At 41.7% G+C, this 16,134-nt stretch overlaps 1 protein-coding gene across 2 annotated transcripts in view; it reads right to left on the bottom strand.

Moving 5' to 3' along the window:
• The window catches only part of Atl2 (atlastin GTPase 2), a 42,809-nt gene extending 33,343 nt beyond the window's left edge, over nt 1–9,466 (bottom strand). For both annotated transcript variants that reach the window (XM_027426030.2, XM_027426031.2), the window contains exon 1: nt 9,311–9,466. In XM_027426030.2, coding sequence (XP_027281831.1) covers nt 9,311–9,428 — 118 coding nt within the window. In that variant the 5' untranslated portion in view covers nt 9,429–9,466. The remainder of the gene's footprint in view (nt 1–9,310) is intronic.
• Nucleotides 9,467–16,134: the final 6,668 nt, after the last annotated feature.

Genomic DNA, 16,134 nt, shown 5'->3' with positions numbered 1-16,134 from the left:
AATGTTCACAGCAGATTTATTCATAATATCCAAAATCTGGAAATAACCCAAATATTTGTTCATATACTAGAAAGTAAATAAACTGTTAAATCCATAAAACAAACTGCTACTTGGCAATGCAAAAATGGATCATATACATACATTCACACATATATATGTATATAAATATACACATTAAAAACACAAGTAAGCCTAAACAACATTTTGTATACTAAGTGAAAGATGCCATGCATACATACTGTATGATTTTATTTTATAAAATTCTTGAATTAAGCAAAACCACAATCACAGATTAGTACTTACCAGGAGCTGGGAATAAACATATTGACTACATAATAATATGATTTGTGTGTGTGTGTGTGTGTGTGTGTGTGTGTGTGTGTGTGTGTGTGTCATTATATAATGATTATGTAAGGATAATGAGAACAAATGTATTGACTATTAACTTTTAAAAAAACTTTTGAGGTATTATTCTGCATCAGGATTTCAGGTTATAAATTATACATTTGTCAAAACTTATCCAAATATACTACTAAATCAGGGGATTTTATGTAAATTATCTCAGCAAGGCATATTTTTTAATCAATCGGATTCTGCCAAATTCCTTTTAGCATTTTCGTTTCTTAATAGAATCAATGCTACCAATTTAAAAATCATTCTGCAGAACAAAAACAACCTAATCAGTATTGTCCACTTCTATGGCAACTTCAGAAAAATTATACCAGTATGACTGAAACCTGAAGCTGCAGAAATAGCTCGGAGCTTAAAAGCATGAACTGCTATTGGAGAGGACCTGAGCTGACTAGACACCCAGGCAAGCAGCTCACAACCCCACCAGCAACTCCAACTCCACCAGTAATGGGATACAAGGCCTCCCAGGCACCTGCACTCAAATGTACCTACCCACACACAGACACTGAGACAGAACACAGATATACATACACACAAAATAAATAAATAAATATTTAAAAACTGGGGCTGTCCTTCAGTTCTAACACTTCAATTTAAAGTATTTCCTCCTGGCGACAATTAAGAAATCTCTTGCCTACTTAAAAAAAAAACTAAAAAATAATAGTTCTTATTTAATTCTAAGTTACTTATACTTAATTTCTTAAAGAATTCTTTGAGCCTTTCTTATTAGGAAAGAAGGGGCATTTTCCTAGTCCTAGGAGGGTCTTAAGCATCAATAAACTACACATATAATCCCTAGAAGACATGGCTTATAGGTCATACATACACTGAAATGCTAATACACGTGCTTAAAAACTGGCATCTATACTTAAATGCCAAGTACTTTATAGACTGTGTAATGCAATTCTCTTATTCTAAAACTACATGACTAATGTTGTAGGCAGGAGACTAGATCATGACTTATATCTTCTACAGCAGTCATTCCCAAAATTCATACATGTTTTTATTTTTTATTTCTTTCTTTTTAGGATTATTTTATGTATAATATCTGTGCTCTATCTGCATATACACCTGCATGCCAGAAGAGGGCATCAGATCCCATTATAGATGGTTGTGAGCCATCATACAGTTGCTGGGGATTGAACTCAGGACCTCTGAAGAGCAGCCAGTGGTCTTAACTGCTGAGTCATCTCTCTAGCCCCATTCTCAAAATTTTAATACAAATCTAAGGATCTTGTTAAAAATGCATTCTGACTCCTTAAACCTAAGGTGGAGGTTGAAAACCTGAGTTTGTAATTAACTTCAAGATGAGGCCAAAACTCATAATCCTAAAAACATACGGATAACAAAGGTCACAATGTTTTACTGGAGGTTGGTATACAAATGTCATGCATTTACACTTATTTCAGCTAGTCTCTAATAATGTTCAAACAAAGTATTCAAAGAAGGGGGCATTTTCAGGTTAGACCATAAGCTCCATTCTTCCTGGAGACTGCTGATTCTCCGATTCAACCAAAGCCAAACTATTGAGTATATCAGAAGCACAAGAAACAAAAAACTAAAACAACCTGTACTTAAAGGTGGGTGGGGGGGTGGGAGGGGGGATGGAAAGAGTACTTTAAAATGTCAACATGCTGTAGCCAGTACTGGAAACACTGCTCCAGAGTGAGCGTCTATGGTAGTGCTGGAACTTGCCTCCCAGCCTGGTGCAGTCTGGGATAGGATACTGACAAGCACACAAACCTGAACTTCAACTAAATGCTTTATTGAAGGAGACAAGCAGCTATTAGCCAATCGGGCACTGGAAAGCATTTTAACTCTATTTGCTCAAAAAAAAAAAAAAAAACAGTAGGAATTTATAAAGTTAATTTTTTTCTCTAGAAAACTAGAACTATAATGTAAATGGGAGGTGAGGGGGTGGAGGGATGGGGGTGGGAGGTTCATACTCCAGAAAAGGATTTATCATTATGTCAATTCTCATACTTTCCCCCCACTAGTTCGGCTTGATAGTCAGGAACACAGTACACTAGACCTTAAAAATGCTCTGGAAAGTATATAATATAGTTTATCTCCTTCACTATACTCAACCCAGGAAACAAAGAATTGTTTTTCCTATAAGATTCATATTATCTTCCATTTGAAATCTAGCCTGTTTCCATAGCAACCAGCAACTGATGCCATACTTTTTTTTTTTTTTTTTTTTTTTTGCTGTTCCCACTTAAAGAACACTATGGCATAAAATCCTTTTATGCATTTATGGAACTAGATGAGGAAAAATGTAAAATAGATTATGTGTAGACACAAATTATTTTTTCCAAAAACTGCCATGAAGTCCTGACCAGTTCTTTAAACAACAGACAAGTATTAGATGAATTTATGATTTAAAAATATACTTAAGCTCCTGGATGTGCTGGCAGCACTATTTTAAATTACTTAAAATCAGGTTGTCATCCATCCCATCTGTGATTTGCTGGAGCACATGAAGGGCCTGACCCACAGACCCAAAGCTGCAGGATCTCCACAAAATAGGTCAACAACAGGATAACCAAGAAGAATCCCAGTGAGGGCCCAGCATCAATAGTGTAGCAGAAACCAGAGGCACTAGAACCAACAAACACTTGCAAGTGAAGATATAGGGACAAAAGGGTTTACTTCGTGACTCACTGTGTCACACTGCAGCATCCAAAATGAGAATTTTATTTTTTTTCCTTTATCTTTCTTTTTTTTTCTCTTAAATTTTGTTTTATTTGATGCGAGGGGGTAACAGGAGCAGAGGGCATATGCAAAGGGATGAGCAAATGAATGGGATCAAGATGAATGATGTGAAAGACACATTGAATAAATAAAAAGAAAGTCTTAAAAAAAAAAGTCAGGTTGTCAATGAAGACTCCTAGAGATAAGGACATCTTTCTGTCTCTAGAGAGGGCAAGTGAAGGCTAACCTTAAAACTGAAGGCTAAGAATACAGGGCATTATCCCTAAGGACAGCCACAAAAAAAAAAATTGGAGCAGAGGACTGACAAGATCAAAGCTACGCTAAGATAAACTGTAAGTGGTGAGTGAGAATTGTAAAGGAGTCTAAAACCAGAGAGATCAGACAGAAGGCAATCAGAAGAGCTTGATCTATGGCAAGAAGCCCAACGCCCAAGGTGACAGTAAAAATGGGCAAACATACATACAAGAGCACAATCATCAATGCTCTTCTTTGGCCTAGACAATGAGGCAACATTAAAATTATTCCATATTTTTATAAGAGGCACTATGTTTTCATAAAAGCCTTTATTAAGTGACAATATACATCATTTCCACTTCCAAAAATAATACTGGTACCAAGTCTACACGGTTTTATAGCCCAGTCAGGAAGAATAAATAAAAAAGCAGAAAAGGTCTCCTTGACTTATACAAATAACAATTCCCTGTTTGGCCCAAAAAACAACTTTGTGGTAGTTAGTAGTTAAAGAATAACAAATCTGTTGTAATCATTTAGCCAGTGCACGCACGCACAAGCGCTCTGCGCATACACAGAGAGACTTGGACTTCAATTCAGAACAGAGTTATCATGACAAATCTCAAGGCTTAAAGAAATTTAAGACACAGAATTCCATTTTGTACTCTCCCCTCCAGCTCCTCCCCACTCCGTGTGTGTGTGTGTGTGTGTGTGTGTGTGTGTGTGTGTGTGTGTGTGTGTGTGTGTGTGTGTGTGTGTGTGTGTGTGTGTGTGTGTGTGTATTACAGCAGCAGTTCAAAAGCTGAACATACTCATTGTCACAATACCAGCAAATGTCTACTATGAAACTGGTTACAAAAAGAAGGGAATAACTATCCTTCAAACTAGATAAAACGTAACTAATCTGAAGGGGGGGGGGAGAGACAGGATTTAAAAAACCAGTTTCCCCTTAGCCAGGTGTGGTAGCACACCTATCTTAGATTCCAGTACTTGGGTGAGTGAGTTCAAGGGCAGCCGCAGGTTACACAGAGAAACCCTGCCTCAAAAAACTAAAACAAAACCAAAAAGTCAATTTCCCACTGGACTCTTTCTTTTGTTCCAAGACAATTTTAGGGTCCATGTCAGGATTCTATGGTGTAAATAAATACACCTGCTCAAAAACAAGGGAGAAAACTGCTCAGAGTTCCTGAGCCACTTTTGGGCTACTGAGTTTCTCCAAAAATTATTCAGTCGCTTGAGATCAATTCTTTGTTCTAGTTAATTACAGAAAAATAGCCCATATTCTTTTGTTATCAAACAAGCTTAACACAATTGGATTTTCCTGTAGCCTCCAGTTGCTTTTAAATACTTTTAAGCCTCTTTTATATTGAAAATCCTTAGAAATAAAGAATTTCAAGAATGCTATAAATTTTCTAGAGTGCTTAATTATTTTGTAGAAGGATTAAACAACACACTGCCTATCAAGATGTAAGTCTAATACTTCGATATCTAAGACCCACCCAATCTTCAAAGCCTATTATAACCCATACTAGGACTGGGGAGATGCCTTGAGTAAGAGGGCTTGCCACCAAGCCTGAAGACCTTGAGTTTGATCCTGAGACCCCACATGGTAGGAGAGAAGCAACTCACTACAAGTGGTTCTCTGGCCAATAGGCATGTGTGCACATGTACAGTGCTACTTACTTTGTCACCTTGACACAAGCTAGAGTCATGTGGGAAGAAGAACCCTCAATTGAGAAAATGTCTCCCTCATATTGCCTATAGGCATGTCTGTGTGACATTTTCTTGATTAATGATTGGTGTGGAAGGGCCCAGTCCACTGGAGGTGGTACCACTCCTAAACAGTGGTCCTGGGTGGTATACAGAAAAAAAACAAAAAAACAAACAAACAAACAAACAAAAACACCCAGCAAGCCATAGTGAGCAAGGCAGTAGACAGTGTTCCTCCATGGTCTCTGCTGGAGTTCCTGCCTTGGCATCCCTCAGTGATGGAATGTAATCAGTGTTTTAACCCAGCAATAGAAAGCAAACTAAGACATACACAAATAAGTTTTAAAAGGTTACAAACACATACTCTGTCATCTGCTTCCCAATACGGCTTCAAAATGTAGGAGTCACACAATCTATGGAATCCTTCTTCCCTACAACACTATCCTTCTCTACAATTAAAGCCCGTGGCCAAAACTGGACGTTTTAAAAGAAACAAAAGAAAAAGATGAAATATACTGGAAGTTTCTAGATAACCATCTTTCATCAGATTGGTGTCTCTCCAGCTGGAGTTCTGGCAGTAGGCTATGTGGGCTGCCACTAACTGGTTAGACTAGTATCCATCAGAGATACAGGTTTTTGAAATAATTTTCATAAAACTAAAGTTAGGAAGTAAACCCACTATATTCTACTTGTACTGGCCAGAAAACCATGTACAACTTAATCATATTATCTCATTGGGAAAGTGACAGATTATTAAGTTAGTCTTCCCTAACTTAAATGTCATTTCTAGAAGTTATATATACCCATAAAACCAACACTGTATAGGCATTTATCCCAGAGTAAGTACTGCAAATCACGAATTCACTACAAATTCTATCTGGTGAGTACACACACAAAGAGACAGATATATGTAGCAATCACTTGAAAACTAAACAGCTGGTACATCTGAACACTTTGACCCTCGATGTCCCTAACATTAGACTGCTCTACTTCATTGATTTTTCTACTTTCTACAACATCTACCTCTACCCACCTACTTTTAATTTCAAGTCTAGTTAGGGTAGTATAGCTAATACAGTTCCATGACAAACACTGGCCTCTGTGGGCAAAGATCTGGGTTCAATCTTAAGTACTTATCACATGAAAAGCAAACAAAAACAGTCCAGCACACTTACTGAATTGTCTACACTCTCCCTTGGATACTGCCTTACATACGCCTTCCCAGTTAGCATTTTAAACTTTATTTACTCAGTCATCTCTAATCACATGCGGCAATCCAGTGAAGGGCCCCCACCTCCTCTAAATGTAGGGAGGAATGGATCAAGTATCTGTGAAGTTTCTGTGACTAGAGAACAGCACACTCTCCCATGGGAATAGTGACTGAACTCCCTCCCGAAAGGGAGGAGGGGGTTTTAAAAAATAAAATGCAGCAGGGCTGAAGTGCTTTGTAAAGCACCAAATAGTACCTGGTTGTCATTAAATGTTCAGGCTGGTGTTTTTTCTACCACTTTTAAAACAACAGAGAAAGCCTTCAACTGTTCCATTTCTTGGTGGCAAAAGAGACTAAAAGATAAGACAAAACTTCAGAAATGAATTTATTGTGGGATCAAGTTCATTTATTCTGCGGTCACATCTATCTTCCTTAAGGTAAAAAACACCAATTTCTATGAAGTAACACACCTGGGCTTTAAAAACCTCAAATGGCTACAATATCAGAATACCACTGCATTTAAGGAGGAAAAGAGAAATTAAAATTATTTCTCTGTACTTTCCCCAGAGAAAACATTCCTTATAAAGTCAAAAAACAAACATAAAAGGAAAAAAAGTAAGTCTACTTCTATGCAGTATGTCTGGCTTTTAACTTTGAGAGCTTGCTTGAAAACAAGCTTGACTCACATTTGTATGTCAAATGTCTCCCACAAATAAGAATTTGTAAATATGCCTCACATTTTAAAAAGTGTCTTCAACTACAGCATCATCATCTGGTTGCCTTCTTGTCACTCTTGGGAGCCCCCTGGTACCAGCTGCAGAAAGGTTCCTGCCTTCATCTAAGTGAGATATGAGACCATCAACACCAGAAACCTTGAAAATATTAGGTTCCTTGTACTTAAAATTTTAATTGTTAACTTTATGAAATCCCTAAGTTTATATTTCATGGTGAATAAATTCTAAAACGGTCCTAAATTTTCTAAGAAACATGTTTTCTAGAGATCCTAAACTCCTAAAAACCCAACCCAAACACTTCTCTTAGAGGGACAGGACATCTTCCTAAGTCTGTGTCACTAAAGTGACACCAGGCTCACCCCAACTAACTTTTTAAACTTTATTACTTTCAAACTCAATTACTACTGCTCTAAAAAGCACAGGGAGGAGGAAGAGTTTCGACATCATCAAAATAGAGGTACCTTAGACACAAATCCTAACGAGTTTATTAGGTCTGGAGCACATTAATAGGTGACTCAGAAGCAAATTAGCAGGTGCAGGGACTGTCTTGGGAAGTCATGTGATAGGAATGGCTATTAAGTGAAAGTCTTCCACACCAGAAGAAAAGCCAAAATCTATGAGCAGCAGAGAGGAACACTTCATAAATGTTGGGCAAGCACTATTTATCAACAGTCCCAAGAGTCCCATCTCTTCTCAGTGTCCAACAGCATAAAAACATGCTCTTAACCATGACTGAATCAAATGTAAGCTTTTCCTAATGAGCACATAAGGTATTTTTGACACTACATCTCAAACTATTCACATACACACACACACACACACACACACACACACACAGAGAGAGAGAGAGAGAGAGAGAGAGAGAGAGAGAGAGAGAGAGAGAGAGAGAGACACGCGTGCGCACACATTCCAGGACAAATAAATACTTACTTAAATTCAACCATCAGCCACCTAAATAAGTGAAAGTCCTTCTGGGAGTAATTTCAAGGGCAGAGGGCTACCCGGGTTGTCAGTTCTAGCAAGTGTTTGTAGCTGACGGGTAACATTTCTTTTTCTCATAGAAAACTTCTAACCTGTTCTCACCTCTGATATATGTCCATGATGAAATGTAATCTAAAGTTTTCTATGTCTGTGCTTAATGTTTAATCAAAATGTTTTAAATTTCACCCAGTAAAACCTTTATCAGATTGTGAAAAAGGAAATATGAAAGCAATCTCATACTCAGTGTGTTTACTATACTCTTATCTTGACCTCAAGTATCCAATCCTAGGCTTTACTAATTTATACGCCTTCTAATAACTTTATGCCTTTAGCCACCATCACAATTCTCAACAAGGACTTCATGCGTTCAGTTCATACCACCGTAAAAGATCAAATGCTAAGCTCCCCTAAATAATAATAATAATAATAATAATAATAATAATAATAATAATAATAATAAGGGCGCTGTGAGTGAGCGCAACACACAGCACTGCGCTGGCAGCGAGCATAACTGCGTCTTCGAGGGGGCAGGGGCGCCATGTACACATACAGTAGGAGCTCACATTCAGCAAAACCCCGGGCGCGACACATCAGGTGACTTCACACCAGACACTTTCAGCCTGAAGCCAAAGCCTGGCAGCCCCAGGGCTCCTAACCCCAGTGTGACAGCCTAAGCCAACACTCGGAACCCCAGCCAAGCACAACTCCTGCGAATGGGTCTGGCGGATCGGAGAGCTCGGGAACCTGAGCCCGGGCCACAGCCCGGGCCTGCGGACTGCGGCTCCCACCGGGAAGGGTGTGTGTGGCGAGCTCTGCGACCTGGCAGCCAGGTGCCAGCGGTTCCCGCGTCCGCCGCCACCGCCACCGCCACCGCCGCGGGCCCGGCGCGTCCCGCTCTCCCTCCCTTCCCGGCCCGCGAGGCACCGAAGGCAGCGAGTGCCCGAGCCCGCACCGCCGCCGACCTCGGCGCACGTCCCGGGCCCGCGGCCCCGGCTCGAGGCCGCCCCCTTGGGTCGGGGCGGACACGGCGGCAGCCACGCGGCGGCGGCGGCGGGGGGCAGGGGGCCGGGCCGCCCGCCCGCCCGTTCACCCGCCAGCTGTGAGAGCTGAGGCCGCGGGCCGCCCTCGAAGGCCGCGCGGGGGAGCGCGGGGCGCGGCTGAGGCGAGGCCCTGCGAGCGGCCGCGGCGGCGAGAACCGAGCGAGCCCAGCCAGCCGCTGACTTGGACCCCTCCGGGCGGCCGGGGCTCGCCAGCCCGAGCGGCCCGGCCCTCCCGACTCGCAGGCCCCGTGGTCTCGGCCCCGTCGGTCGGCCCGTACCTAGGGAGGTCGTGGACGAGACGTGGTTCACCCCGACGCTCGCGTCGCTCGTCTGCCGCCGCCGCCTCAGCCCGTGGTGCGGCTGCTGCCTTCGCGCTGCCTCGTCCCCCTCCGCCATCTTGTACCGATTTAAAATTAACTCCCCACTGACGTCAAACGCCGCCGCCGCTTTATCAACCTCCCGGGAGCCGGAGGGGCGGCCTGCGGGTCCTAGCGCCGCCCTCAGCCTGCGCCGCCCTGCGCGCCCCCGCCACGCCCATCTGCGCCCCGGCTCCTCCTCCGCCCCGCCAGCCCGCTGCCCCACTCCGCTGGGGGACCCTCGGCGGCCTGCGCCTCTGTCTTCCCGGGCTCGGCACCACACCCCCTTGCCGCAGGGCGGAGGAGGCTTCCCCGGAGAACCAAGTCCCTCCTCTCTCACTTCTCCACATCTCTGATGTGCACCCGTGCCCTGCACGTGAGGTTGCAGACGCATGCTTCCCTCCTCTCCTTATCCCCAGCCCTCTCCCCTGCCAACTGTCGCCAGAGCCTGCCTTCTCTTGGTATCTTCTTCCCCCTGAACTCTCAGAGAGCATTTCTCTTCCCACCACTGTCCTACAGTTTGTTTGCATTAGCTCGCCATATCTTCCGAGAGCCTACTTTGCCCTCTTAACTATACATGCCTGGTTGGAAAGAAAAAAAAAAAAAAAAAAAGCGCTCTGATTAGAAAATGGATCCCAACAGGTCTTTTCCTAACTGTGATAAACCTTCTTGTGCGAGTACAGTGACATAATGTAAGAAGTTCCACAAACTTTATAACAGAAATGTCATCCTGTGGAGGCATCTGTGGAACACGGTTCCTATTCTCGTGGCTTTTTGCCACATCCACAATGGCATTAGAAATTCCTTTTCGCTGGTAAAGTGTCCAAATGGCTGTCTTGTCCGGATCTCTTAAGCCTAAACTTCACAACCTTTACTTCCATTAGAACTCTACAAAAGCATTAGTTGTCATCAAACTTTGCAGGGTATCATTTCAGAAGGGCTTTTGTAAGACTGTCTGGGGATCTTCTCCCCCTCCCCGCCCCCCCCCTCCGGGTTTCTCTGTGTAGCCCTAGCTATCCTGGAACTCACTACATAGACCAGGCTGGCCTTGAACTCAGAGATCGGCCTGGGATTAAAGGCTTGCGCTGCCACCACCTCCTAGCTCCTTCTATACTAACTCCCTGTATCTTGGTTCCATGTTCCCTGAACAGCCTAGGTATCTGCTTTCTTACTTGAAAGATTTGCTTAACGGGGGGGGGGTGTTTTTTGTCGGGTTCTTTTGGGGGGGATTATTTGTCTTGTTTTGAGTTTTGCGGTTTTCAGTTTTGGTTTTGGTTTTCTTGAGACAGGGTTTCTCTGTGTAACAGCCCTAGCTGTCCTGGAACTCGCCTGCCTCTGCCTGCCAGTGTTGAGATTAAAGGCACGCCCACCATGCTCACCTTTGGATTTGCTCTTATCATTCTCCCTATGTGGTATCTATTTAACACTTTACACTCTGCTGTATGAAGGTCTACCTTGGGCATTTATTGCTAGCAGTTATATGGCAGTGAGTGTGCCCTATCAAATATCCCAGAAAACTTAGTCATCCCCAAAGCTATGCCGCTTGCAAATTGGTGTTCAAGGGAGTACTACTATCAGACACTGAAGTCTGCAGGCATCCCAGATAGACCCACACCTTCTGACTCCAGTGAACAGAGAGAAATTTAATGCAGGTGGTCTCAAGAATGGACCGGGGTCACCTCAAATCCAAGTTTAAAAAAACACCCTCCATTAGTTATCTCTCTTCAATTTCAAACCATTTCCACCCAACCCGTCTTACATTGCCAGTTGTGACTATTGAGTATCTCCCTAACTCAATTCCCCCCAGCACCACTGCCAGCCTGTTGCTTCATTCAAACCCTTGTCATCTCTCCCCTAGTCCCACTGTAACAAATTTTTCCTTCTCTTATGGACTCTTCACCCAGCCACGGGTTTGAGATTTCTTGCATATAAATAGGATCACACAATTTCTCTACTCAGAATCAATTCCAAGCTATAGTTGACAAGACCTGTTACAGTCTGGACTCTGCCATTTTTCTTCCCATGTCTTTGCCTCATTCTCCCATCAGTCACTCGTTCCTTCATTCTTTGATCCATGCATTAATCTTGCTCTGGGATACTGAAGATGCAAGAGATAAAATAGACTCACGTCCCCTCTACCACAAGAGAGTAAGCGGCAAGGGCTCAAAATCAGTCTTTCCTGTGGTGTCTCCAGCATCTAGACCTGTGTATGGCAAATAGCAGATCCTCCATAAGTGCTCATGGAATGATGAAATGGCTAATGACCAAATGAGTTCATTAATGAACGAATTAATTAAAATTCTGAGTCTCTACCGATTTGCCTCAAAAATGTAAACTTGCAGGTTCCAGGATGCTTGACTTAAGCTTCTCCATGACATTGAGAATATGATTTTGACTGTAAACAGGAACATTTTGTGGAATTCTTGCTGTTCCTGGCACTATTTAAAGTACTCTACAAGTTAAGTCATTGAATCCATACAATAATCTTGAAAGGTAAATGCTGTCACTGCTGTCTTCTTGTAGGTGGTCCTTGCCGTGCAGCAGGTGTGAACTGACTTGCCTAAGTGGTAGGTGTAGTATTGGGAGGTAAACAGAACACCTCCTGCAATCATCATCACTGTCCCAGTGCCCTGCTTACAGACTGACAGAGTCTACAGGGTGCAAGACATGGCTAATCCACAAGAAATCTGTTGTTCTGCCTTCAATTAGCATCAGTCAGATCAAAAGATATACTGCTAAATGGGCAACTTGAGATTTTTAATTTCATAGGATTGAAAAAAATGTGCAGAAGACATCCACAAAGTCCCTAAAAATTTCTAAGAATGGACTCAAACATGTAAAAATGTCCTTTTTATTCATATGAAAAACCGATTAAAATAGCAAATAGAAACTACTTCACACACAACTTGGCAAAAACTCAAAAGTTTATGATTACACTGTGTTGGCAAATGTAAAGAACTCCCTTTTCATGCATTGCTGATGAGAATACAAAGTAGTATGACCCTAAGGGAAGAATTTGTATCAGCCACAAAGCCTGTGCAGCTTTCCCACCAAGGCACAAATGGCATTTCTGAGTATCAGCTGTTAAGACTGTAACTCCCAACAACACAGAATGCTATGCCCAAGGTTGCCCATTGCCATAGCTCTTGCAGCTGCAGAAGAGTGGAAACTAGATGTCCAAGTTAGAGAAACTACGATAAATAATCATAATTGATCACTTTGTACCACTTAGATGAAAAAAAATGAAGATTTCTGTGAATTGATCTGGAGTGATTTCCAAGAGAAATTCTTAACATGGGGGAAAAAAATTACAGAAAAGTATAAGACTGTTTATGGAATGATAAAATTGAAAATAATCTTAATAGGATTTAAAACTAATGACAATTATTTGAAAAGGGAGGGTAAAGGAAATTCAAATAATCCAAGTAGTTTACAAATATAATATCGGCTCAAAAAACAAAACAAAACAAAACAAAAACCCTGCCTTCTAATATTATTCAAGGTCAGGGAAGAAGGTACACAAAGGAAAAAAAAAAAACAACTTTAAAAAAATAAAACTTGGGCTGGGAGTTGGTGGCGCATGCCTTTAATTCCAGCACTCAGGAGGCAGAGGCAAGAGGATCTCTGTGAGTTCGAGACCAGCCTGGTCTACAAGAACTAGTTCCAGGACAGGCTCCAAAGCCACAGAGAAACCCTGTCTCAAAAAAATAAAAATAAAAATAAAAATAAAAATAAAAATAAAAATAAAACTTTTTGTAGAGATATGGGCAATGCAATTGTGCTGACTAGTTTTAATGTCAGCTTGACAGAGAGGCATCTGGTAATAAATTTTAATTGAGAAAAATGCACCCATAAGCATGGCCTGTAGGCAAGTAGGTAGAGCATTTTCTTTACTAATGGGCCCAGCCCCCTAGTGCCAACCATTGCCAGGTAGTCCTCTATGGTATAAGAAAGCAGGCTGAGCAAGCCATGGGGAGTACCCAGTAAGCAGCACCCTCCACAGCCTCTGCATCAGCTCCTGCCTCTAGCTTCCTGCCTTCAGACCCTGCCCTGACCTCCCTGGATGATAGACTTTAAGTTGTAAGCTGGAGTAAACGGTTTCTTCCCCATGTTGTTTTGGGTCAGTGTTTTGCCACAGCAATAGAAACCCTAACTAAAACAAATTCTATATTTCTTTTAGATTTGATTACATGATAGAGCAAATGAGTTTAGAATGCCTTCACGTTTGAGGCGTCATGGCTCTCAAAAGGACAGAAGAGAGTTATGAGGACATGATTTCGAGGGTCTTCTCGGAGAGGCTCATCTGTGTTGGGAGGGACCAGCCTGAATATGGAAGGCAACATTTCACGGGCTGGGTTCCTGGCCTGAGTAAAAGGAGAAAGCAAACTGAACAGCACCTTTTATCCTGATGGTGGATGCAATGTGACTGGCAGTTTCCTGCTAGTGCTAACATATCTTCTCTGCCTTGAGGCTGAACCCCAAAACTAAGCAAACTAAAGCTTTCCTTCTTCAGACTACTTCTGTCAGGTATTTTGTTATAGAAACAATAAAAGTAACTAAAAGTAGGCACCTTTGCTAGTAGGTGGACATGGTTGAGAAATAATCCACATATATACATATATTTATATGCACAGTTATACTTTTATGTATATTAGAAACCCAGAATCCATATGAAACCTGAAACTAAATCCATTCCATAGGAATCACTTGCTCTTCCCTCTTTCATTATTTAAATGGCCCTTCTGTCCTTTTGAGAGCCATGACGCCTCAAACGTGAAGGCATTCTAAACTCATTTGCTCTATCATGTAATCAAATCTAAAAGAAATATAGAATTTCTGTTATGAGGAATCAGTGTCATGAACAGTTTGGCACTAGAGGAAAAACATAATGTCAGGTTATTGCAAAATAATAAAAGGTCCAGCCATGTAAAACATGTTTGGACATAAATAAATACATATATACATACATACATACATACATACATACATACATACATAAATGGGAAAGAGACTCATTAAAGGTAAAAGGAGATAATAGGGTTACATGGGGATAGACTCCTGGCACTGTTTGAGGAATAACTCGTGGTCTCACTCTGAAATTTGAACCACCAACATAATCCAAAGGGTAATTAACATTCCCCCTCCTTTATGGCAGGCTCTTTGCCCACTTGTGAAGCTGTGTTGCACTGTCTTTGTGATGTACAGCTTGGAGAGTTCCTTTTATCAGGATGTTATTATCCCCAAGAACATACTACTTTTCAAAAAGAAGAAGGCAAAGGAGGTAAGGGGTGGGGCTTGAAAGGACGGTTCCAAAATGTTCTGTGTACAGTCAATTAATTACTCGTTAGATGAGAGGTGCAAAGAATGAAAAAGGTGTTCATTCACAGGATAGTTAAAAATTCAGACTTTTAGGAAGTAGTTCTAATGTTAAAATAAAACCATAGTTTTTGCTAAAGTTGATACAGTTAGCAACACAGCTATCTGAGTACACTCTAACCTGTAATTTCATCCACTCTCTTGAATGATACAGACATCCAGAATATTAAGAGCCTATATGGGTTTCCTCCCCACTTTTAACTAAGGAATCTAATTCTATTAATCCAGGCTTCTGCAACCCCTTGTGTTTTTCTCCCCCCCCCCCCGACATTCTTCTTACCCCTCCACACCACTCCCTGCATCTCTCTTTTTTTTTCTTTTTTCCTTCCCTATTCCATTTAAAAAAAATTTTTTTTTTGCTATTCCACTTATCTTGAACTCCAAACCTACTCCCTTTACATCCTGTGGTCACTACACCTGAATCAATAAGATTCAAACTTTTATTTTTAAAAATATACATATACAGGGGGCTAGAGAGATGGCTCAGTTGTTAAGGGTATTTGATGTTTCACAGAGGACCCAGATTCGGTTCCCTGTTCCCACATCAAATGGCTCACAACTGCCTGTAGCTCCAGTTCTAACCTCCGCAGGTACCTACACACATAGGGTGCTCTTACATACGCTCAGGCACACACATACACACATAAAATAAAAATAAATCTTTTTTAAGTATATACATACATGTGTGTAAAACTGGGCATAGTGGCTCATGTCTGCAATCTATAATCCCAACACTTGGAATATGGAATAACAGTAGTTCAAGGTCAACCTGGACCACATGATATACCCTATCTCTAAATAATAACCTGTATTATTTTTATGTATGAATTGTCCACCAAAAGGGGCCATTGTTCCTAAATAAAACCTTCCCTGGCCTCTTCTTAGGGAAATGAGGATAAAGGACCTGATTAGGACTTGCCCTGACATCGTGTTAACTTTCAGAAGGTGATGTAAGATAGAAAGACTCTCCCTGAACAGGGAATACAGCCCTAGGCTCAAACCCCAGCACCACATAAGTCAAACGTGGTGGCACACACCTGCAATCCCAGTATTCAGGATGACAAGACCAGAGATCAGAAATTCAAGGTAATTACCAGCTACATAAGGCTGGCTTTGGCTGCTTAAGACCTTGCAGAAAGAAAGGGAGGAGGGGATGGAGGAGCTGAAGGAAGGAGGAAAGGTTGGGGAAATGAAAATGAGATTCTCCCTGGAAGATATAGAGATTTGGATAGTATTAATGGAAACTGTTCCCTTGATACACAGTCTATCAGATAGATAAGACAGGGTTGGACTCGGGGAATGGACAGAAAAATATAAACGAATAACCAAGGTAGAAAAAGTACTAGATATTGCTGTTATTCAAATAGCTT

Source organism: Cricetulus griseus, chromosome 7, assembly GCF_003668045.3.
Source record: "Cricetulus griseus strain 17A/GY chromosome 7, alternate assembly CriGri-PICRH-1.0, whole genome shotgun sequence".
Lineage (NCBI taxonomy): Eukaryota > Metazoa > Chordata > Mammalia > Rodentia > Cricetidae > Cricetulus > Cricetulus griseus.
Note: the sequence above shows the minus strand (reverse complement) of the source record. Positions and strands in the feature narration are given on the sequence as shown.